The sequence below is a fragment of the Lottia gigantea genome, assembly GCF_000327385.1.
Source record: "Lottia gigantea unplaced genomic scaffold LOTGIsca_25, whole genome shotgun sequence".
Lineage (NCBI taxonomy): Eukaryota > Metazoa > Mollusca > Gastropoda > Lottiidae > Lottia > Lottia gigantea.
This window is the reverse complement of record NW_008708752.1, coordinates 1,230,444-1,256,860: the sequence shown is the minus strand read 5'-3', so window position 1 is coordinate 1,256,860 and position 26,417 is coordinate 1,230,444. Positions and strand designations below refer to the sequence as shown.

At 32.2% G+C, this 26,417-nt stretch overlaps 2 protein-coding genes across 2 annotated transcripts; one reads left to right on the top strand and one right to left on the bottom strand.

Annotated features, from left to right (window-relative positions):
* Positions 1–1,737: 1,737 nt before the first annotated feature.
* On the top strand, positions 1,738–20,152 carry LOTGIDRAFT_116873 (hypothetical protein; the record flags this gene model as incomplete). Its single annotated transcript, XM_009055643.1, has 11 exons — positions 1,738–1,941; positions 9,202–9,270; positions 9,737–9,847; positions 10,173–10,234; positions 10,468–10,573; positions 10,993–11,091; positions 11,883–11,956; positions 12,812–12,940; positions 13,848–13,937; positions 19,640–19,804; positions 19,990–20,152. The coding sequence occupies 11 exons, from the start codon at positions 1,738–1,740 to the stop codon at positions 20,150–20,152; spliced, it is 1,272 nt and encodes a 423-aa protein (XP_009053891.1).
* Positions 20,153–23,788: 3,636 nt separating this feature from the next.
* Positions 23,789–24,718, bottom strand: LOTGIDRAFT_116838 (hypothetical protein; the record flags this gene model as incomplete). Its single annotated transcript, XM_009055642.1, has 1 exon — positions 23,789–24,718. The coding sequence occupies one exon, from the start codon at positions 24,716–24,718 to the stop codon at positions 23,789–23,791; it is 930 nt and encodes a 309-aa protein (XP_009053890.1).
* Between the last annotated feature and the right edge of the window lie 1,699 nt (positions 24,719–26,417).

Below are 26,417 nucleotides of genomic sequence, written 5' to 3'. Positions count from 1 at the left end.
TCCTTTAATTAATATTTCTTATTTATGATAACTTACAATTGAAGAGTTTCCTCGCAAAAATATCATACATGTATACTATTTTCACTTAATAAATTATATATATTGTTTATATGAAATACGCATTTTCCTTTTCATTTAATATAGGACAATTCCTCAGTTTCACCAGTGAAAATGTTTATTATGATTTCCATGGTTATTAATGTTCCTGTTGGAACCAGTATTCTTCTTATATATTTCAGATTCGGAAGATAATGGATTTGCATTTCAAATATTCTATAGATATATCATTCTTTTAAACTAACTTCACAAACATTGCTCTATCACTAGAGGTTACGCCTACATGCCTGTGCCTGTGCTTTCGTAACATTGCTTAACCGCAATGTTACAACCTATAATTCCTACTCTACCCTTCCCACGCCTACCCTACCCTACATTTTCTAACCTTAAACCTACCTAATCCTAACCCATAACCAGGGGACATCAAAATCAGAAGATATGAGCCTGAACTTAACAGAGATATAGAATTATGAACTTGTTATTATTCATTTGTATAAAAGGTATTTGATATATTCTAGTAAGTTTTTTTTTAATAATAAAAAAGTTTATTATATAAATAGTTAGTAGAAATATTAAAACAGAACCTGAAACATGTTGTTACTCAAGACTTTCACGCTGTGCGATCTCCGATAACTGAGCTATTTCAGTATGCGCCCCAACTATCGCAGAACAATGTTTTATTGAGCACTATTTTAACAATTGAAATATTTTGATATTCTTTTAAATAGGGACAGGTGCGCCATTTGGTGGTGGTGTGAGGAGGGTGGGGAGGGGGTAATTTGAGTTTTTAATATATGTAAACAGAAGTACTAGAAATGTACAAAAATCGCATAATTCCTTTAAAATATCTCAAACTAGGAATTTCTTTTCCTTTTTCTATAGATGTCTTTTTAATAGGCCTATATTGCAGTGTCTCAAGAAAAAGACGACTCATATTTTGAACTTTCAAACACTGATAAGTCAGCAATAGTTGTTTATTTTTTCATCAATTAAATTTAATTGCTTTACTTTTTATTAACTTTTTTTGTTTTATATATTTGTATATGTTTATTTTATTTTATCGGCATTTGTATATTATTTAAACAATCTTGTTACTTTTATTAAACTATTGTTAAATGATAATGTAATATTCTAATAACCATCAAAAATAAGTCCCTAGTATAATTTTTGTTTGTCTATCACTTTTTTTTCAGAACGTGCTCGAATAGGAAACATGTCGAAACGTTGAATAGATTTGTATTTTCCAGTGATTGTTGTATATCTGTGAAATGAATTATGAACCTTGACCTGTGAAGTCTAGGATGGATATAGTAACTTGACACATTTCTCTAAGACATTGTTAGTTCGAGTTAATTTTTGACATGGAAAATAGTTTAAAGCGGTTTCGATTGAACTCTATAATCACGTGACGTTCATTTCAACGAGGTCAACATTCTCAACTACTGTCAATTTTCAACAGACAGAACGCAATGGGGTTCAGCACTTCGATGTGCTCTTTTTTACGGATTTACTCAGTTTATCGTCATAAACGATTTGGACAGTGGTTTAGTATTAGTTTGTAATTATGGTTCATTGTAGATAGATTTTATTTTTCGGTGTTGCCTTGTTTATTTTAACTGCGAAACGTGTGTGAAGTGATATTTTATTTTGCTTTATTCCGGTCAAACAGCCTCGTCTATTATGGCTTTGTTCAAATCAGCTGTTCAGCGCTTCCGTGTTCCACATCAGCGAACTTTTGGTCTGTCCGTGGCCGATGGTCAAAGAAACTTTTCAGATCATCGCTATTCTAACAACAACAGTGAAAATGATTTTGCTGATAGAGAAAGATCCCGTTCTGTAACCTCATATTATTATCAGAGTGCCATTGACCAAGCAGCCAATAAGGTTTGTGTCCTGTCTTACAGTATAACCCTTAAATTAGGGCCGTTTTATACAAAATTAAGAAATGAGTTTTACATCTGAAACTGACACAGCCATACGGTGGAATCTTGGGTTTCAACCTTATGAACTAGGCTATATATTGTGTCTTTGCAAAGAGTAGACTAATACTAAGGTTATTGCAATAATTCCCTTATTGATCACTGCATAGGTGCATGTTCATAGGTCCAATCAGCTGCGTGATATAAGGGCTCATTGAAAGGAAAACAGGATTTTTTTTTCTTTTTTATTTATTTTTTTTTTTTCAATTAAATTAATTGGTTGTGATAAAAAATTGATTTTATATATAAGCTTATACTATGACCCGTCCCTTGTCATTCTGTCATGATGTATCTTAAAGGAATGTAAGCCTATAAAAATTTGCTTTTTTAACTATAGGTTTGAATCAACAATTAGCACTTTATCAATGAAATTCGAATGTTATGTCTGTCTGCAATTACCGGTAGGCTTATGAAACCCTAATTGTTGAAAAGATGATAATCTTCATCTTGATAATCATTAATTTTCACCCATGCAGATAATATCAAAATTTTAATTTAGTTAATTAAAGTTAAAATTTAAATTGATTAAATCTATCTGCATGGAAGACACTCGCTGTCGCTGCATTCTGTTATACAAAAAAGATGGCTATTGAGTCAAGGTATTAGGCAGAGATCATAATAGCTTGACATTATGGAGATGACACCACTTCATACCACTATAAGAACTTTATGAACTCTATGTTTAAACTGATTTATATACAGCTAGGTTGAATTAACTGTGAATAAGATTTTCATGAGGTGTATCACGTAGATACTATGTAATTTATTGATTGTTGGATACACTACCTGAGTAATACAGTGTGATTAAACCAAGGAATGATGTATGGGCTGGTCTGAATAAATTATAGATATGTACACTTAATGGTCATTGTGACACTTTTGGAGGTTGATATAGTACTTGTATACCAAGCTTGTTGGCGTCACCCATGTCAACAAGCCGCCTACAATTACTCTGTCCTCTCACTTCAGAAGGCACAATTTAGACGAAACTTGGTATGAGTGTTTGTAATCACCCGAAGATTAACCTTTTGGAAAATCAGAAAAATTGAACAAAATATAGTTTTGAGTTATTGCCCTTGTTCTTGAAAACGTGTTCAAGTTTTGGCTCTATCTATAACCTTAATTCTTGATTCTTGCTGGATTTTGACAAAACTGTTCATTTATATTGTTCAGTATCACCCAAAAAAATTCCAACAAAGTGTATGACTTAAGTTTGAATATTTCATATGGTAATTGTAACTGTACAGCCTAATATTTTTATTTCCTATCAAGCAATCTTAATATACAATAGACCAAATAAACCTCCATTTTGATCCACATGTTCTATAAAAGGGGCTGGTGTAGGCGTAATTTTTTGGGTCAATGTTAATGCCCTAATAATCTAATAAAAAAAGATATTTCATTATGTGAATGCTGACTGAATGATAGTCCATAGTCAAATTGTGAAAGGACTTTGAACCTTGTTAAAAATAGATCTCTTGTTTCTATGTATTCTGTTTCTAGTATAATGGAAATGAATACAAGGGAAATAGGTTACAGGGCAATGTGCACGAATCTTAAAGGTCATGGCCATATTTTTTTTTTCACTTGATTATCCTCTGCATGGAATTAGGGTACCCAAAATTGTTAAGATAATTTTTGACTATCCAGGCCATAACAGTTCTCCATTAGCATAGTCTTGAAAAGGCAAGTTGTCAATTAAATATCACACAGAGATAAGTATAGATACACATGTTTCATTAAACTGTTTAATATTTTCATTTTCATTTTGAAAATTTGGACATTAATATGTGACATTATTCAACAATAATACCTCTTAGAATGGATAATAAATTTAAAGTCTCAAACTTGGTCAATAAGTGTATATTCATCAGTTGGACTTACCAGGTGCCATAATTAAAGAATTGAATCTCTAAATAAGATGGTATATCCAGTGGCATTCTAAGTATGTTTCAAAATGACTTAGTTTAATAAATTATTACTTAGTTTTATTGATATATTGTATTATAGAAGGATTCTTTTGTATATTTATGACACCAGGTAAGTCTACTGATGAACAAATACTCATTTTTATCAAGTTTTATCACCCTAAGGGGTTTTAAACAAATATTCAACTACGTAAGAATCAGAATATAATGATTAAATTATGCCTATTGACTATTGAACAATACTGAAAAGAGCACTCATATAAATAATGAGGACAAGGTCCATCTGGAGGAGAGCATCATATAGTGTATTTCTACTATTATGTCTACCATTATCACAAATCAATATCTTGAATAAATCTTGACATAGAGTAGACAGACATAGAAGATATTATAGATATTATTGTTTGATCAGGCCATCAATTATTTCTCTTGGTCAGTCAGTGGAAATTGATCTTACTGGCAAGTTAAGCATATGCTTACTCTTCTAGACACCTCATACCACTTTTCATTATGAAATATTTCCTCATGATAACTTCTTTCATGTGAAAAGTTCATTGGCTTGGATTTCTGGCTTTGTTCTGCGGTTTGGATCCTTTGTTACTTGGGGTTTTTTGTGGTCTTACATTGACAAAATTTGATTACTTGTTGGGGCTGGATGACCAACCAGCAACCTGGATTGTTTGTAAATGATATATACCTCCCAGCTTCACACCAAATTTGAAAATTGGGCAGAATTGTATACATGTCTACTAATGAACTGATAAAAGAAAGGCAATAGTCCAACAAAGGTCAGTTATGGATTGATGTTTTGACCTGCTGACCGATCTACTGACCCTTTACAGGGCTATTTTTGTGGTTGACACTTGATGTAATAAGAGACTAAAAATAGTACTATAGTAATCTCTATTGTAAGTGCTAGAAAAATCACACCACAGAATTTTATTTTTTGATTGTTGCAATATGACCTATTTATAAGAAATAGTTAACAAATTCCTATTTATGAGAAATAGCTAACCCTTTGAACAATTCAAAACTGGGTGTGATAATTTTTGATACTGTCAAACCTGTTTGCACTGACCAGATTTGTAGAGAGGCAATTTGACTTATTTTTAATTTGATTATATTAGCAAATATTTGCAATTCATTCAGAGATGTTTGTGCATCTATTTAATTCAGAAGATGTTACGCTATATTGTGAACCTTATACTATATGCATCATAAGTGTCAGTATTTTCTATTTGAATTAAGATGTTGTCATCACAAAAAAAATATTCTCCTATTTCTTGTTTGCTACAGTGCAATTATAGTCCAAGTGGTAAGGTTTTTTTTTTTAAAAATGACAAACAGGATGAAGTTTAGAGTGTTCAATGCCCATACAAAATGTAGAAAATCTCTGTTATGTTGTAACCATCTGAGCTTACTTACATGCTCTCCACTGCTTTTCTATTTGTTACAGCTAGATATCTAAAGTAGTTATGGACCAGTCTAATGTTTTTGTTGTAGCTGAGATCAGCTGATGTATTATATATATAGAAAGTGGGTAGATATTTCTAGTTCAACGTTTTCTGTCTGATATATGAATTGATAAAGATATTGGGTGGGCCTGAATAACTTGTTCTGGTGGTAAAGTTCAAGGTCAAATATTCCTGCAGAGTTCCAAGACATTCTTGCATTTTTTTTATTAGAACCATTGAAAAAGTAAAATTATAGGACAGAATTGATATAAAATCTTAAACTTTAAAATATGCCTTGGTCAGTTTGAGCCCCCATCCATCCAAATTTATTTTTGATTAATTGGGGTACCAGTTTTTGTAATTCTGATCAGTAATATAACATAATATTTGTACCCTTGACTTCTTTATCACAAAAATTGTCAAATTTTCTTGGTTTTCTGCTTTTTTGCACTTGATCAACTCAAAATGTTTACCACAATTTGTTTAATGTAATATACTATTGTGTTTTTGTTTACTGTCAGGGACTTGGCATTCGATCAAGGTCAAGGACATTACAAATAATGCAACCATATTGTGATTCATCCTTTGTTTACTGTTCTGGCCCTGATTGTCTCCAAAATTTGCAGATTGATATATCCTTGATAATCTAGAAATTTCAATATACAAATAACTTGGAACAGCAATATGACACACTTAACTACTTAATGAAAATATTAAAGGAAAAAATTAATTGTTTCTTTTTCATAAATCCTAATATAATGTGTATAAAATGTATTCACCTATTAAAGTTTGAAATATTTCTAATTATTATGATAGATATTGAGCCCAGGTTTTTTAGTTTGGTTGCTTATTTAAACAACTGAAGCGGTTGAAAATTAATGGGTCATTTGGGTGCAAAAATGTCTACTTGAATACATTTGTATTGTAATTTCAAAGTGACTTACAATAGCACTTGAGTTCAAAAAGATATTTGAATACATAGCAGATGTTCATTTGCACCATGTCAAGCTATTACAACCCACGGCTTATACCTTGACTCCAATTTCCACCTTTCTTGTATCATGGAATGCAGTGATTTGGTTGGATTTTACACCAGCAAATACAGCCATTCAGGCCTTTGACTTGGATTGTGGATGCTGGTATCACAAACTAGGTAGTTGGTAGTCGTAGTAGTTGGTAGTTGGATTGGTTCAAATTGGATGATTCTGTGCTGTTGGCTTGGTAGGTGATAAAGGTGTGGACAAACAAGTGATCTAGATTAGAGACTTTTGTTGCCAAGAGTCTTGAGTAAAGTGCTTGTGTATGTCTGAGCTTCCACGACAAGATTATCCTGTCCCTGACAGGATTTATAATATCAAACAAGTTTGATACTTGTCTCCATAACTTTCTCATCTGCAAGACAGACCATTATCATCTAATCAGATTCATTTTCCTTTCAATTGCATGTTCTGCATGAGATTATCGACATGTAATGGAAAATGACCAACTGGAGATTTTTGTCTACTAATATCCCCTTGTCAGGTGAAACTCATGACAAGATTTTATCGGCGACAAAAATCTCCGACCAAGACCGTTTGTGTGCCTTCACCTTAAGATAATGTGAGGAGATGCAAACTCCCATTTTATTCTTGCAAATACTTTATCAAATTCATTAATCTCCATGAAAAGTTTTAAAAAATTTCTCACAAACAATAATATTTAAGGTTAAGTTTGGTGTACAATTTCATCTCTTTAAAATAAAGGTTTAGAACAGAAGGCAAGCAATATTATATTTCATTTCTCTTACAAAAACTGACAAAAGATACAATGCTGAAACTCGGTCAGCTGAAAAGGACACTAATTCAAGAATTTCAATATAATACAAATTTCAATGAAATGAAAATATCAAAAATACATTTTAACAACATGAACCGAAAATATCAAATGCTTAATGCAGCGATACTAATGTTGCATTGATAGCTTAAAGGGGCATTATGTTATTAATATACCGGTAGGTCGAATATGTCTCCAATATATTCAAAATGTTTCAACTAAAAATATTGAGTATTTATAATGCCCATCACCAAAACTAGTTTAAACTGCTCAATTAATTAATAAGTAGAGAGCTGCGGTGGCTTAGTGAGTTAGACGCTTGCTTGCTAACTTGAAGGTCCAGGGTTAATCCAGGCATAGGTCAAAATAATACCTTCAGATTTTTCATCCCGGTTTCCCCCTGTTAGTGATGCAGGTAAGAGGGGCTGACATGGAAAAAGCGTCTAGTCGTTCGGATCAGATAATAAACTGAGGCCCCGAGTGCTATACCTTGACAGTTGGAAATTATAAAAAGAGCTGGCTAATGCCGCTGTCCTGGCAAAATTTCCCTCATTGCACCCTGCATGGGGTTGTCCGTCTTCATTAGCCGACATGGTGCAGAAAAGTAGAACGTAAAACTTCATTCATTTCATTTAATTAATTAGAACACTCCGTTCTTAATTAACCCCTCAGTTTGATCAAGTAGATACAGAAATGTAAAAAGCATATTTCAGAAATATTTTTCAGTTTTTGTTTAAATATATCTGTGTGCACCATAACCTGGTTAGTTTCCAACAAATAACAGCTTATTTTTACACTGTTGATTTAAATCTAAAAACCTGTCTCAATTAACCTGTTATTTTTCTTGTGTCAAAATCTTGCATCTGTGTTAAAACTGTGAAAGTCCTTAACTTAGTTTTGTATGGGCAAGGTCCTAATAATGTGAAATTCAATATATCAAGACTGGTAATATAAAGAGGTTTTAAATGTTTTTCCTCAATCAGAGTATAGGCTTTATGTAGCGATTTTAAATCTCAGATTTTTTAAAATGAAGTATGATTGCTTTAGTAACAGATAAAAATCTGGGGATTTCCAGTTGAACATGACTGGCAAAAAAAAAAAAAATTGCAATTCCTTATTTTATGCAGGACCTAGGACAAACTAGGACTAGGGCTTTATGGTGTTTGCTACCATTGCCTCCATGTTTCTATAGATATCTGAACATGTTTTCTGCAGGACTGTTTTTTAACTGATTTGGCTGTCATGTCTGTTTGGAGCTCCAAGATGACCTGCAGTCTTTAGGACACTTTGTAATCAAATTAAACCATTTATTTCAAGGCAAAAACTGGGAGATTCAAGAGAAACAGCCCTGGTTTCCTGCCAGGTCAAAAAACAGTAGGCCTACCAGTTATTTATCACTGCAAGCAAACATGTTGGTTCTGAATCTCACGCCAATAATAACTTACAGGTCTTGATTTGAACCCAAACTCAATACAAATTAACATATTGACATAATGACTTTATATACAGTAATAGAAACTTGTATTATAGATTATTACACACTAAGAATCTCAGTGAAGTAAAGCGCTTGAATTAAAACCAAAACAACCACGCGTGATTATAATTTTATTCTATACCATAATTTGTGAAAAAAGTGCATTAAATGCATGTGAAAAAAAGTGCATCATATACATGTGAAAAAAGTGCATTAAATGCATGTGAAAAAAAGTGCATCATATACATGTGAAAAAAGTGCATTAAATGCATGTGAAAAAAAGTGCATCATATACATGTGAAAAAAGTGCATTAAATGCATGTGAAAAAAAGTGCATCAGATACATGTGAAAAAAGCGCATCATATACATGTGAAAAAAGTGCATCAGATACGTGTGAAAAAAGTGCATGAGATACATGTGTACAGGCCTCCCCAGTCACAGTCTGAACTATCAGCAAGGTCAACTAAATAGCCATTTTGTTTTCTTTTCATTTCAGCCTTCAGTTAGATTAACCCCAGCAGCTATTTTATATTCAGGCAAAAGTCAAGACAAGAGTCACATTTTAGTAAGTAAAATATATTAAAAGAATTGTTAATTTGACTTGTCTTGTCGTAGAATCCACCGAGTTGATGTTGTTTACTTGATATACTTATTACAACTGTGGCCTTGATAGCAATATAAACTGTCCATTATAATGTCAAGGCCATCATCAGCCTTTTAAATGTGTTGAAGGTCCCATGTAATAGACACTATTAAAGGGATTGTAATGAGGTTTTATGTGTATCAGGGACACTAACAACATCAATTTGCACCACTCCAATTTATAATCAGACATCTGTGATTCCTGCAATTCCAATAAGATTAAGTGTTTGATGACGTCACTAATTGCAAAGGGTCTCTTGTGATAAAGCATATTTTGCAATTAGTGATGTGTTGGTGGGTTGCATGATACATACTTTTCTTGAACTGTTATGATTTTCAGTCATAAAGTCTGCCATTGCCTGAAATTTTGTTTGTTTTTGTATTTGTAGAGAAGTGCCCAATACCTACATAAAGAATTACCAGTAAGAATAGCACATCGTATTGCTGGTTTCCGTGGGTTACCATTTATTGTTGGTTGTAATCCTACTATTTTACAAGTAGTAAGTGCTTAATTAGTTAATTCTGAACAGGTTTTGCAAGTTCCAATTCTTTTTAATCAAACGTTACAGGACCCGATATGTCACATTCAAAATTTACGCTTCTTTATTCCATCCGCCATTTTGAATTCTATGTACATTCCAAGATAGATCCAGGTTACTGGATTCTGTATAAGGCCTCTTGTCAGAAAGTTTGTATCCTATCAGATGATTGCAAATTATTAATTCTAGCATTCTGATTGGTTAATAACATCAGTGTTAAAATAATAACCAATCAGAGTTGTTAAAAAAGTGTTTGAAATTATTTTATTATATGTCTACTTTTCAGCATGAACTTTATATAAGGGCTTTCCATATTTTATCCGAGTTCCCACAAGTAAGTGACCAATAGTTTTATTACTTAGACCAACATCGACAAAGTTAGTGATTATTCTGTCTGATATGTCAAATATGTTGAAAGAAGCTTTATTATGATCCAATGTGCCTTTGAACTTTTAGAGGGTTTTATCTTTGAACTGAAAGAGATCATTGTCAAGACATTTTTGTAAGTTTCCCATGGCCAGTGGAATTTTGAAAATATTAAAAATAAATGTTCTCTATGTTCTTTAGATTCGTGATTTAAGTGTTGAAGAAGATTTTTCAGAAACTTTACGTAATCTACTAGATGACCATAAAGATGTAGTAACTTTATTAGCAGAAGGTTTTGCTGAATGTCGTAAACATATTAAGGTAGGATATTTCGAATTCATTTAAAACATCTATGTTCATGTATGTTATAAAATAAATATCTTATATATATTCAGGGGGTAGAGTATGTGCATGTATTTATGAATTATATACTGCAATGGTATACTGCACAAACATGATTAAGATCACCTTTTTTTTTCACTTATATTAACTGTTAAAATGATCAAGATTCCTTAAAACTTGCTTTGGTAGCAGATAGGGCCCTATGTTAGAATTTATATCTGAAAATAATATGAGTCAGTGACAACAGTCTAAACTCTAATGATTGTTCTCTGTGGTGAAATTGCAGGAGAATGGAATGCCAGATTTGTATTCTGATAAGTGATACAGATAGCTGAGGACATGATTTAGAATAAGTATATTCCTATCTGTTGAAATGTTCTTGATTGTCTGATTTGTAGGATGAAAATTTGATCAAAGGATTTTTAGATAAGACCTTGACCTCCAGATTAGGAATACGGATGTTAGCTGAACATCATTTAGGTCTACATATTGAAAAGGTATGTACTTATTTTGTGGTCTTTATGATAAATGTAGTTATTGGATAGCAAACATCAAGTAAATTTGACCTCACTTGGCTTTTTCATAGGATCCCACAAACAGCCTTTATAGTGATGCAGATTAGTTTGAGTTCCAGTATGCTTTATGGATGAAAAAAACTTAATATGTTGTTTTTGTTTTCAAGATATACATTTTGAATGCAGCTGCTTGTTGAAACTTGATAAATTGATGAATTCATTTTGATAGCATTCTTGTCTTTAATACTTTGACCATAAAGTTTGCATTAGTGGAACTCAAACAAATCTGCACAAATTGCTCTTTGGCAAAATTCCAATCGAATTGCTTTATAAGAGGTGTTTGCAGTTATTCCCCTTTTCCAGCAAAAATGAACTAGCAATATTCTTGATCAATTGGGTCTGGTCTGCTTCAAAAAAACATGGTTTTGCGATTTTTTGGTAAAGCAGAATTCAAATTGCTGTCAAGAAACAAACATTGCCTTAATGTCTTCAGTAATACCAAGATATTTGTATGTGGGTCCAAATTGAAAGACCCGAACTGAAGTGTGTGATATACAGCAGATTAAATTGTAGCCTACAGTCTGAAATTGATTTGCAAATTAGGTCACGTAAAACGCAAATTATGATCACATAAAACGCTTTTATGCTGTAAGTTCATTTTGAAAATCAGGTTTGACAAGATAAGGTTTTAGTTTTTGACATAAAAGGCTGTTGAATTTTTTGTTTGTCATTATTATTTTGGCCCTATTGTTAGAAAACTGTATTTTTCACAGCCTAACTACGTTGGAATTGTCAATGTTGGTTTTTCGCCTCGAAAACTTATTGAAAAGAAAGCAGATTTTGTAAGGTGAGTATGTTAGGTTTGAGGCTGTATTTTTGATAATTTAATTCCACATGGATTTTAATTTTTAACTATTAACAAAATTTTTAATGTTTTTTTTCATAAATGATTTTGCCTGTCCATCTGTCATAGTTTTGCATTTTGCAATAGGCAGCATTCTTCAAATTGTATGGACTGATCCAAAATGTGTCAAACTTGGTTTGTGAACACTATAGAAGATATGCCTTGGATCAGACTTTGCCCGTCTTCATTAGCCCACATGGTGCAGAACTGTAGGATGTTTCATTTCATTTCATTTCATTTGGATCAGACTTTGATTAAGCTTGGCATGATTATGTACATGGAGTTACTGTCCTTAACTCTGCCAAAATTTAGTCACAGGAAGTTGGATTTTGGAGAAATTTGGCAACATTTCTCGGTTTTGAATGGTTCTGATAAAGATTGATGTTTGCAAAAATGCATCTTATTGACTTATAATTGATGTAACCACAGTTTTGATGAAACAAGATAAACTTGATTAAAATAATGGATGCTCTGCTCTTTCAAAAGGTCAAGGTTGCAAATTAGCTAATTTGTGGGTGTATGCCGCTAGGGGTTGAAGGTCATGACTGTTATTCACTCACTGGTTCAATAATTATCATCCTACTTACTCCAAACCAGCAACTATAATTCCTCTGCTTTGCTCCATGTAATTGTTGGCATAGTCTTATGCTTAAGCATTAAGATAAAAAAAAATATGATTCATCAAAAATTGTTTGGAATGAAAATTTTTTGATCACAACAAAATTTTGAAATATTAAAACAGAACCTGAAAAGAAAATATTATTTAGATCATTTCACAAGTCTGTTTTTTTCTAATAGCTCTGTTTGTCAAACCAAATATGGTAGCACACCATTAATCAAACTAAATGGCCATGTTGGAGCTCAGTTTCCCTATATCGCTCCACCATTAGATTATATTCTAACAGAACTATTGAAGAATGCCTGCAGGTAAAGTGATATTGATTGTTATTATTTATTGATAAATTAGCTATTGTTTTTCACTCTGACCTCTAAATTACTTCGTCTGATTACATTTGTTTAGTGCTGAGGTCACCACATGCTCTGTTTGATTGAATTGTTTAGAATCCTAGCTATTGAGGACTCCATATTATGTTCTGTTTGATTCAATAATTCTACTTAGGACTCCATATTGTCTGTTTGATTCAATCTTTCTACTTAGGACTCAATATTGTCTGTTTCATTGAATGATTGAATGATTAGAATCCTAGCTATCTAAGACTCCATATTATGTTCTGTTTGATTCAATCTTTTAGAGTTCTGTCTCTTAGGACTCCATATGGTCTGTTTGATTCATTCTTAATGAGTCTTCTCTATTTACAAATGGCCTACCGTGAAAGTTTCACCAGCACTGTGCAACATGTACTTAAGTTGCAATATTACTATCACTTGACAAATCTTTCTCAAGAAGACATTACCAAGACAGATTCAGCTGTGTTGAACACATGTCAATAAGAAAATAGAATTTCAAATTAATGATTTAATAAAATTGCTCATACAACAGATAAATAATGGATGAATTTTTGTCCTTAGCTGCCATGATGTGTCTTTGATAAGCTTAATTTAAACAGTATTAGATACAACTGGCAGATCAATAAAATATAATGATTTATTTATAAAACACAGAAATGATTCCTAAGACTTTCAATTAAATCTATGTTAACCTGTCATAGAAATGGGATAGCAAGATAGCAGTACCTTTGGCTGTTGAACTATCTTAAGGGATACATTGACAAAAATTAAGAAGCAAGCATTCTCCATGAAATTTTAATGTGTATGTCACAAGTAGGCCTATACAGTTTCAGTTTTACAGAACGTTTTTTTTTCACTATTTCAGAGCAACTGTAGAATCTCATGTTGATAACTCACAAAACTTACCATCAGTAAATGTTACTATTGCTGTTAATGATGAAGATTTTGTCATCAGGTAAGTTTACAGCCCATCAAACCAGCTCTACCTAGTGCTTTATATATGCTATATCCCCGGTTCCCAACCTGGGTGTTTTCACCCCCTGGGGGTGTGGGACTAGGGTGTCAGGGGTGTGGAAAACAGGTGTAGGAGAAGAATTTGTTTTGAATTGATAGAGCACCTCACATCATCACATGCTGGAAAATGTGGATGTAACAAATTTTTGGGGGTGTGAAAGGTCCAGGTGATAGCTCCAGGGGTGTGAAGGCTGAGAAAGGTTGGGAACCACTGTGCTATATGGATCTGATCTTATCACAGGTTGGGTCAGACATCTATTGTAACATTACCCTACCTGTGACAAAATCACATTCATTTACCAAGTTTGAGGAACTTGGTAGGGAGAATTTGAGATACAGGTGATCCATAACCTAATGTCAACCAATGTAAATTGTATTTTTATGCAAAAGGTCAGGACTCTGTTATCCACAAATCATTTGATTGAAATATCTTCTTAAAATCAGACCTAAAATAAATTTCATTTTGTTATCATGAATTTCATATGGAATTTCACCACAATTCCTGTAGTCTTTAAAACAATTATTATATGATCTTAAACTGGCCAATAATGATCTAATCTTAGAAAGAGTAAATGTCATATCGAGATAAGAATTATATGGTTAATAAATGAAAATAATGAGATATATTGATAGGTTACAGTTCAATAACAACATGTATATATGATATATAATAAGGTAACAGATGTTATACTGAGTTATAGTGATAATTACAAATAAAAATCTTTTTTTTCATTAAACATAGGTCAGGGAGTTCAAAACATCTGCCTCTTTTCCTGCCTCAAATAGCTTTTTTAATAATTGTCACCTACAGTAGGGTCAGAAAAAATTTGTCTTTTTATATGGGGATTTATATGCACCTCCCAAGGTTCAGTGGTTTTAAACAATTATTAACCTTAAATCCACCAAACCCTGATATATTTGGTAAAGTTCAGTTATATCCCCATTTTTCCCTACACCAATTATGTCACGTGTGTGGTTTCAACCATAGTTTTTTTAAACAAAACTAATCTCTCACAGCCCATCAAAGACTGTGTGTTCAGCCCAAGATCAAGGGTTACAGGATACTAACAAAACACAAGTAGGAGTAATGCCCTAGCATCAGAGAATTGGATTCAAGGTAAATAAATGTGTCTAAAAAAACATGCACCTTCAGAGAGACTGAAAGTCCCCATAAAACAGAGCCTGTTACTGACCCTCTTAGCTGACAACTTTCACAATAGCAATCTAGCTTGAAAAGAGATTATAGGGGAAGTTTGGAACTAAAAGTCAGACTGTAGCTCAGTTAGTAAGAGCTTTGAAGGAGCTATTGCATTTTTTTTAAATGAATGGTGTCCCTGGTTTCTGATCTTGTTTTCAAATATCTTGTGACCCTTAATAAGAAAAGTGTTTAAATGGCATTTAGAATTGTAAGAACAATATATAGGCACAACTTTATGGAGTAACAATTACTGGTTTTATGCAAGGCACATTATAAGTAATTTTTCATTCAATCCCTACAACCTTGCTGGGTATGGATAATCCAGTGAAGATCAAAGCAAGGAGTCAAAACTTCAGCAGGACACAAGCCCACCTTTCTTATAATTTAATTTTACAGTGTTGTTATCTTAAAGACCACACAACATGAAACTGTCAGTGAGTAACAATGTTGAACTTTAGTAGGGATAAAGGCTTAATTAGTTGAAAAGATTTCACAGCATGAAACTCTGAGTAACAATGCTGACTTAGTCCAGTGGTCTCAATATTGCATAATGTGTGACTTAGAGAGTATGACAAGCTCCACTTCAGTTGAGATATGGGATTAAATGATCTATCTGAAGATTGTAAAATAGTCCAGTTGTGTTGTCTTGTCAGAACATGAAACTCTGTGTGACAATCATCAGTAGGGATACAAACTGATATAGTCCATCTGTCTACAAATTTCAACAGTGACACTGTCTGAAATAGTCTACCTGTCTACAAAGTTCAACAGTGACACTGTCTGAAATAGTCTACCTGTCTACAAAGTTCAACAGTGACACTGTCTTAAATAGTCTACCTGTCTACAAATTTCAGCGGGGACACTGTCTGAAGTAGTCTACCTGTCTACAAATTTCAACAGAGACACTTTGATATAGTGCAGATGTCTACAAATTTCAACAGTGGCACTGTCTTAATTAGTCTACCTGCCTACAAATTTCAACAGGAACACTGCTGAATTAGTCTACCTGTCTACAAATCTCAGCTGGGACACTGTCTGAAATAGTCTACCTGTCTATAAAGTTCAACAGTGACGCTGTCTTAAATAGTCTACCTGTCTACAAATTTCAACAGGGACAATGTCTGAAATATTCTATTAATGTCAACAGGGACACTGTCTAGAATAATCAACCTGTCTGCAAAATCCAACTGTCTGCAGAAACAAGGATATTGTGTCTGAAATAGTCTACCTGTCTACAAATGTCAACAGGGACACTGTCTTAAATTGTCTGCCTGTCTACAAATTTCAACAGGGACAATGTCTGAAATAGTCTATTAATGTCAACAGGGACACTGTATAGAATAATCAACCTGTCTGCAAAATCCAACTGTCTGCAGAAACAAGGATATTGTGTCTGAAATAGTCTACCTGTCTACAAATGTCAACAGGGACACTGTCTTAAATTGTCTGTCTGTCTACAAATTTCAACAGGGACATTGTCTTGAATAGTTATAAGTTAGTCCAGTTGTTATAAGATCATCCACACAGTTTTAAGAGGACCAAATTGCTATTCAGAGCTGGGAAATAAATTGCTCACTTACTGTTCACTTGCAACTCTGATGCTATTTCAAAGCTATGAAACTAGTTAATATGTTTTGATGAAATACAAGTATTTACTAGGAACAAATGATTTTATTATACAACTTACATTATATTACAGAATATTTTACACCATGATAATTATAGTCTTATATCATCTTGTCCTCACTTCAACACTTTCTATATATTCCTTGCTGGACAGTTTAAATCTCTTCCATTTTCACAAAATTTTAAGCCTTTTCCAACTGTTCAGCTAAATCCATCAGGTGAAGATCGATATTCGTAAGAACTTGATGTATCGTTGGTATTCGATTGACGACTGGATAATTGAGCTACATCCCAATATGCGCGACCACTATACATATTCACATCCTCACTTTGTTTTAAGGCATTCCATCGAAGTTTATTAATGGGAGGGAGTATAACTGGAGTAATATCAGAAGATCGAGGGCTGTTACAATTGCTGCTGCCACCCAGTTCACGTCTGGAACTTAGCTGACTTCCACTTGATCCCCTACTAGTTAGAGATCTAGGTGTAGTTATTGCAGGCAACACGTTAAATGTCTTTGATGCCACTTTCTTCTCCTGAAGCAATCCATTGAGTGGATTAAAAAGTTCTCTTGGTTTTTCAGGAAAACTGCTGACATCATGTTTGGATAAGATTGTTTTTTCACGTTGAAGATAATCTTCTGAGATAACTATATTTTCGTTGTCATGGTGATTTTTTTCGTACACACTGTTCATATATGGGGCATGATTTTGATACAGACTACTGCGGCGTGAACTTTGGCCTGAAGAATGGCGTGAAGATAATTGAGAGGCTTCACGACTAGAGGTCAAACGATAAGTCTGGTTGCCAACGCTTGGATTATTTTCGATGTTGTTATTCATTTTCACACTTTCCGAAACATCTGAAAAAAATTACGTTTTTTGTTTGAAATATCACCTCCATTTGCTAATCATGACAATACATAGGGGACTTGAGGATATGAAATAAGGTGCAAAAAGCATAATCTGATAAAAATGACTATTCTATTTTGGGATCAAAGAAATGCTTTTCTTATATATTGGAAGAGAGAAATTAAATGGAGGAAAAAACCTTAGGTCAAACCTCTTAGTCAGTATGAAATGGAAAGAGTGTTTAGAATCTAAAAATTTGAAACTTACGAAAAATATTATATTTCCATTATACATTTCACAATTACATGTTTGCGTTTGTTGACATTTTTTGCCAATGGTTTCCTAGTAGATCTGAGATCCCTTGCCTGACTAATTCCTCACAACATATATAACTGTCCATAATCCACAGTAAACATCCAATCAGATCTCTTGAAACAAATCAGATATTGATATTTCCCAGTAATTAACCAACCATATAACACAATAGAAAACACTTGTTATTTAACACTATTATCAGATTTATACCCACTAAGTCTGTTATGGCCTTTTTATGAATTAATCAGATTTTATGTACTTTCTATTTTCACAATCAGCTTGTTCTCTTGAGTCCTTTATTGGATATACTGTTCACAAATCAACTCCTAACACCAAATCCTAACCTCAAATTTCATTTTGATAGTAAAGATTCTATTTTTAAAAAAGTGCTCAATCTATATATTAGTACAAATAATCACACTTGGTTATTAATATAAGAATAAGTAATCTTTCTGGCTCTGTACAAGTAATCACACTTTCGCACTATCTGGTTCTATATATAAGTACAAGTAATCACACTTCTTTGATATACAAGTGCAACTTATCACACTTTCTGGTTCTATAAACAAGTACAAGTAATCAAAGTAATCACACTTTCTGGTTCTATATATAAAAATTTGTACAAATAATCACACTTTCTGGTTCTATAAACAAGTACAAGTAATCAAAGTAATCACACTTTCTGGTTCTATATATAAAAATTTGTACAAATAATCACACTTTCTGGTTCTATAAACATGTACAAGTAATCAAAGTAATCACACTTTCTGGTTCTATATATAAAAATTTGTACAAATAATCACACTTTCTGGTTCTATAAACAAGTACAAGTAATCAAAGTAATCACACTTTCTGGTTCTATATATAAAAATTTGTACAAATAATCACACTTTCTGGTTCTATAAACATGTACAAGTAATCAAAGTAATCACACTTTCTGGTTCTATATATACAAATTTGTACAAATAATCACACTTTCTGGTTCTATAAACAAGTACAAGTAATCAAAGTAATCACACTTTCTGGTTCTATATATGAAAATTTGTACAAATAATCACACTTTCTGGTTCTATAAACAAGTACAAGTAATCAAAGTAATCACACTTTCTGGTTCTATATATAAAAATTTGTACAAATAATCACACTTTCTGGTTCTATAAACATGTACAAGTATTCAAAGTAATCACACTTTCTGGATCTGTATATAAGTACAAGAAAATGTACATTTTGGTTAACAATGAAGTAGAATAATTTAAACCATTTCTTGTTCAAAGAACAATTAACAGGATGTAAAAGTAAACACACTTTCTGGTTATATAAACAGGAATAGTAACAAGGTCATTCCTGTCACATTCCTTTATAGTCAGTGAGTAAATGTCTGATAGTCTTCAATTATTCACAGTTAATAGTCTTCTCTTGTTAAAGATACTCTTGTTCTTTACTACAGATTTGTTACTTCACCAAATAATACTGATATTAAAATAAGATAATATGTTTGATTAATATAAATTCCATATAATTTTGGCACTTCTCCAGTTCGGTTAATTTTGTAACAAATTTTAATTGTCACTGTGTGTGATCTGTAAGACTAGTGTCACCCTGAAGTCAATCTGGAATCAGTATTATCAGCAGTAATTTGTCTTACATTTCAGAATATCTGATCGTGGCCATGGTATACCAAGTAGTGTGGTAAATAGAGTCTGGGATTATAATTTTACTACGTCTGGTACTATATCAGATGATCGTTTGGATGGTGGATTGTTTGGTCAGGTGATGAATTCCTCTCAGAATAGTGCTATGCCTGGTAAAATGCATGGGTAAGTGTTCTATCTATGTGGAAGGAGATTGATATAAGTATTAGCCGTCCAATAATCAAATATATTTGAATAAATAAAAATATGGGAACCCATCTTTAAGTTAAGCTGAAAAAACATGATGTAATATAAAGTTACATTTCTTTTGATAGTGAATTAATTTAAATAAACCATGTCTTTTATTTCAGGTATGGCTTTGGTCTACCAACTTCATTAGCTTATTCTCAGTATCTTGGAGGAAGTCTGACTTTAGAAACCATGCCAGGTATTGGAACAGACGTCTATTTACGTCTAGCACATATTGATGGGAAGAAAGAGAGTTTCCGTATCTATGACAATAAATGTCACTGAATCTTGGTAAAGAATTTCACCATTTTATTTCTACCCAATTATTAGGAGGCTTTGATGTACATGTATCAGCTTTTTAAATCTTACTGCTCATCCGAGTCCATTCCAAACATAAACATGACTAGTCCATTTCATTTATAGGTAGAATAAATAGTAATAGATACTATACAGACTAAACTTATATTGTGTTGAATTCTACTTAGACTACCTAAAAATATAGTGGACTGGTTGTGTTTATGTTTTGGAACGAATCAATCAACTATATCAGTTCATTAGATATTAATGAATTATTGTTATGGTTGAAACTCTTCATTATGAAAGCATTATTTGAAGTGAAGCAATAAGACATATTGGTATTATGATTGTGACGTAGTAGGGGACTAATGCTTCCGTGTAAGTTTCAGTTCGTCAAGTGCATCACTTTGACACATTTTAAATTTAATGTCATTAATGTAGTAATAGGAAACATGATACAATATGTGAATTTTAACAAATTATTGCTTTGTTGTTGTGCAAATTGTGTGCCAATGACATTGCAATGAATTCAAGCGCTGGTATTTAATGCCTAATGTGTCAGTTGACTTGGCTTTGATATTTATTACATATTAAGTTTTGTTAAGATTAAAATGTTTGTTTATTTACTGTATGATATTTAATAAAGTGAATTCGTTGTCGTTGTTTTCAGGGAAAATATCAATCTAAAAATATTTTAGACCTATATCTTGATTATACAAACTAACATTAATATATATGTTTTAACTATATCAGGAATCCAAAACCAAAATAAGAAATAATACTAGTCACAGCTTGATACTTCGCTTTTAAACTTATGTAAAATGAACACATACTGAAGTCGTAAATCTGTACAGCATGGATTTTGTAATTTTAGATTAATTATATCTTTGATTTCTTTTTGAACAAATAATTTCTGTTATATGAACAAACACATTTATATTTTTACATTATATCGGGTTTAATAAAATAGTTAGTCCTTTTACATCAATTACATGTATGACAACCAAGACAACAATTGCATATAATCAAGACTACAATTGATATTATAGCATTTGGTGCAATTAGGCTATTATTATGACCTCAGTATGTCAAACATGCAAATCAAGTGATATTCTGTGTTCTGTAGTATTTAGGTTATGTAATTTAAAACATACCATAGGTAATTTACGCTATCAAAGGAATGAAAAATGTTTTCTGGCCTCAATTAGAAGTTAAATTTTCCCAGAAGCAAATATCAAGTCAAAGAAAACTCTTTGCAAAGTGTTGATTAAATGTAGTAAAGAATTAATTTCATTTATGTTATTTGTATTACCATTTTCTGTTTTGCCTTTTTTTTTGATATTCTTAAAGAAACAATGTATATAGCTTATGCCTTGTACTATTGTTTATGTATCATTTTTGGGTTGTATTCCTTTGCAAATCTATAGCTCATTGTCACTTATCATAAGGGAATTGTAGTATTTTAACAATAATTTTATTAATGAAATATTTTAATGAAATATATTATGTGTATCATATACACTATGTATGTATATGATTGTGTGGATTAGATACATATTTACTGTTCTGGTGTATAGGTGTGTATCATGTATCATATGTTTATGTTTCTGATAAGAAACAATGAATTTGATGCCAAATATTCATATTAATGTATTCATTGATATTTCATAAAAGTTCTGTTAATTATGGTCGCAAAAAGTGATGTTTTTAATGATTTTGAACATCCTGTTGAAAATGTATTTAAATAAGCAACATATAATCTTGTTCAGAAGTATTTCTATATCGCTTTACAATTGATGTATTCAGCAATCTTGTTAAGAAAAGTAACAGTTAATCCTGTTTAAAAAGTAACATATAATCCTGTGTAAAAGAGTAACATATCCTGTATGGAAACGAGGTAACTTCAACAAGATTACTGTATGAGTGAATATTGTATATATATAAATTATAATTGCTTATATAGTATCAAAAAGTGAAATCAAAAGCTGTAATTTATAAAGAATCTCATAATTAGTCATAGAAATAGATTTATTTGATGTAATATGTAAAACTGTTACAAAGGATGGTTGAACTTTTGTACCACACAGAAAAAGGATTTTCTTCAAACTGGTTTCTGTAATTTTAGAAAAACCTGATAAAATTATGTTACCATATCCAAACAAATTTAGACTGAATAAGTGATAATGTCATCATATTTGGACGGGAATAGTAATGTAAATAGAGACAATAGATGTGGGCAAGACAAGAAAAGCACTTTAATGAATCTCATGATAGTTATTTCACTTATGATTTGATTTTAAATTTAGCATTTACATGAAAAAAAAAAAAAGGATTCAGGAAAAGCTTATCCATGTCATTGAAATACTAATGATATTATTTCTATTATTTTTAGTCTTATTTTGAAAAAGCTATATAAATCATATATATATCCTCTGCTTTTTTGCAATTTTGCAATTCTGAAAAAACGCCATTTGTATCTCATCTTTATGCTATAGCATTGGTGGCCTCATACATGCGTTTATGTTTTCTTGTACACAAACCACTAGTAATGATTTGAAAATATTCAGTCAATTCTGAATTGAATATAGATTGTTTATGTTGATTCTATCAGTTCTTATTATATATTATAATCAAATTTCATATTTTTTAACTATTAGTTTTGATATTCTACTATGTAGAGTACTATGATTAATTTTGTAGGATGAATTATTCTCATGTTTTCATCTTCATTAAAAAAATGTAGCATAGAGTTGAGTCTTTTGTTTTTCTTAGAAAGAGCAAGAGCCAGCATTGTGAATGCACTGATCACAGCAGTTTTGTTTTGTTTAAAAGGTTGAAGCCAAAATCACAGATGGACTTTGCAAAGTTTTTGTCAGCCAATGTTAAGAGGATCCTTTTTAATATCCCAGCCAATTCCAATCACCTCTTTATGATGTGCACACTAAAATACATATCTTGAAAGTTCTATGTTTTAATGATAAGTCTAGACAATATTGTTCTTTGATCATTTACAAAATTTACATATATCCAGTAATTAGCTTTAGGACATCCATAATTTAAAGTAATTCTTAAGCATCAAGATTTCTTGTTCATTAAAGGTGAACAGTCAGTATTTTGGGATTGATTTGGGTCTTGAATGTGCTCTAAGTACTAAAAATGCATCACTGTCTATTCCAATATATGTGTTTTCTAAATATGGCATAGTCTCACTAAAATTTGAGTCTAATTTTTAACTTTCAAACGTGAATAATTATGAATGCACATGGATTTGAAGGCTCAAACACTATTGAACACTATTACTGATTGTGTAAGCTAAAAATATTCCTGTTTGTGAAACTAAAGTATGATTGGTCGAACACATAGTGAAGGTTCTCCTTTAAAGAACTTTGTCTACTTTATTAGTGGAATTCTGGTATATTCTTAAACATTTAACAGTTTTGAATTTGACAAAATTTTGTCGAATTGCCTGAATGAGGAGAATTTCTTTAGGTTGATAAAATATCACGACCTGCATTTTAACCAGATTGCTATACTTCAACTTTTTTTTTATCTCCAATTTGAAGTCTAAAATGGATCTGAATTCAGGAATACACAGCAACAATATACCTTGCCTTCTGTACATGTTTAAGTTTTTACTATGATTTTCATTTCGGTAGAATTCATGATCAATTTTTTAGGACTGAAAGTGTCCACAAACTTCTGTATAGACAGCCGATTTATTTTGGGACAGCTTTTGAAAGTCAATGACATTAAAGATGAACATGATTTGAAAGTGAAAGCTACGCTGATATCAGTAAGCTGATTGCAGCCAGATAGATCCAATTCTTTGATGGTTGAGGTCAATGGATTAGATCCTCCAAATAGGGTCTCAATCCCAGCATCAGTTAGTCTCATACAGTAACTTAGTCCAAGTTTTTCCAGAAATGTCATATGCTGTACAATTAGTTCCAGGGACTGATCTGTAATTTCACAACCAGATAGATCCAAATTTCGCAGATGGCTTAATCGACTTACATCCAGAACTCCAGGTCTACCATCAACAGGTGGCAGCACTAAATCTCTAAAACAATTTTCACGAATTCCTACTGCCCATTTCAAAAGAAGAGTTCGTAACAATGGGCAGGAGGATGAACACAGACCACAAACTGTTGCCCAAGAGCAATATGTCAGATCAAGTTTTTGAAGTCGTGGGAGACGTGCAACTAACCAAACAAGTTGTTTCTGGGATATGACACTTGAAACTAAAATCAAATTAGCTGGCTGTCTTTTCACAATGCCTATTAAATGTACTTGTTTGAGACGTTTGCGAGACAAGTCAATAGTTGTCCACAACTTCCTGTCCAAACACCACCAATTCCAAGTTTTACACACTGCCATACACATGCTTAAATCACTTTCATTAAGATAAGCAAATATTTGCATCCAAAGCAACCGATTCAGAATGTGTTTCTGGCCATTTTGCAGTTCCACATGAGCAGGAGGAGCCTGAAGTGGAGCTGGTCTAACGACATATTTTTCCTGAACATGTTGAGACTCTTTCTCTTTGTCCAACATAAGAGGTCCTTGTGTTTCAGTTTTTCGTAATTTGGGTACAGGATTTTCATACAATTGACTGCGCACTGTTTTTGAGTCATTTGTTTTGGTGGATGTTCCAGCAGATTCATATTGACTACTGGATTTCTTTAAATGGCTACTCTGTTCACCTCTTCGATCACTACCAGTTTTGGAACTTTCTAACTTTATTTTGGAGCGTTTGATTCGACTTGGGCCTGGTGAATCTGTTCTCTGGCTCTCTGGTGAGATACTCTGTAAAAACGAAGAAAGAAAGTCAAAATAGTGATCGAAGGGGTTACCAGATTTTACTGTCAAGCCATTTTCTCTGTTCTTGAACTTTAACCTATCTGTAGATTTTGATTTGTGTCAATCAAAATTTCATGAAAAACTAACAAGGTATATTTGAAAATGGTATCATTTTATTTTGAAAACTCAACACTAATTAATTCAAACTTTTGAATCAGGGAAAATAATTAACAGTAAAATCTGGAATGAAAATGAAATTCGAAAATTTTAAATGAAAAAAAAATTTAGCACATTCTTAACTGAAACAAGTGAATCAAGTTTGAAGTTGGACATCATATTATAGTCATATATCATATTATAACAACCCACAGAATTAGCAGACAATATCTCAATGTTTCAATAACGAATATAACGTTTTTAAAAGTGAAGTATGAACCATATACAGGTGCACTTAAGTTCTGACAGAAACTATTACACACATAATAGTACAAGGTCTTTGGTCTGTAGGTTTTACAAATATGACTAACAGACTAAATATTTGTTTCATAATCTGAGCTTAATTTCAGCTATCCTTAACCTTTTTAATAGAAGCATTATACATCAGAAAATGAAACACGAGCTCTGTCAGCTGGTTAAGCAAACCTTAACATGTCAATGCTGTACTTGTAACAAATCAAAACAGAAGAACTGAGTTATTCACCAAACAACCATATAAAACTATGGTTTTGATCTTTTACGTACTAATTTATCAATGCAGGGCTTGAATAGAAAGATGGAAATCAAGAACTTAGTTTATGTAATTTCTTAGGGTTACTAACTATTAGACTACTTGTCATCCATGATCTTATGAAATTATTATGTAACGGTACTAAAATATTCAACCAATCGTATGCCATGTTAGCTTGTATCAGCAGCTCACATTTTACAGTCAGACTACCATTACAAAACATGATACAATAAGGTCAGAAATCAACTGACTTCGATTTCAACAAGAATTTCACGAGATCATGGATGATTATATAAGTAACCAAACAGAAAAACATGAAACAAAATATATAGGTCTACTTAGTAGATAATATTAAGTTTTAAGCCAATTCAAAAGATCATAAATACCACAAAATTACTAACACAAAAATAAGATACATAGTCATTAACAAAGTTGACAAAACTAACAATTACAAATGATATATACAGTGATATCTAATGATATGATTACAAATGATTTGCATATTCAAATTTTGTAAGTACATGTACTTTGATATGATACGGTCTGATGAGCAAACCGTGGGCCAGCCTGTTTTCTAGGGTGGGCCAGAAGTGATATGAAAAGATCAGATTTTCTGTCAAATGAATGAACAAAAAAGAATAAATAAATAATTACAAACAAGGACTGTTGATTTGATCAAAGCATTTTGCCTAGTGAATCTTTTTGGGGAAGTATTCAAGATAATGA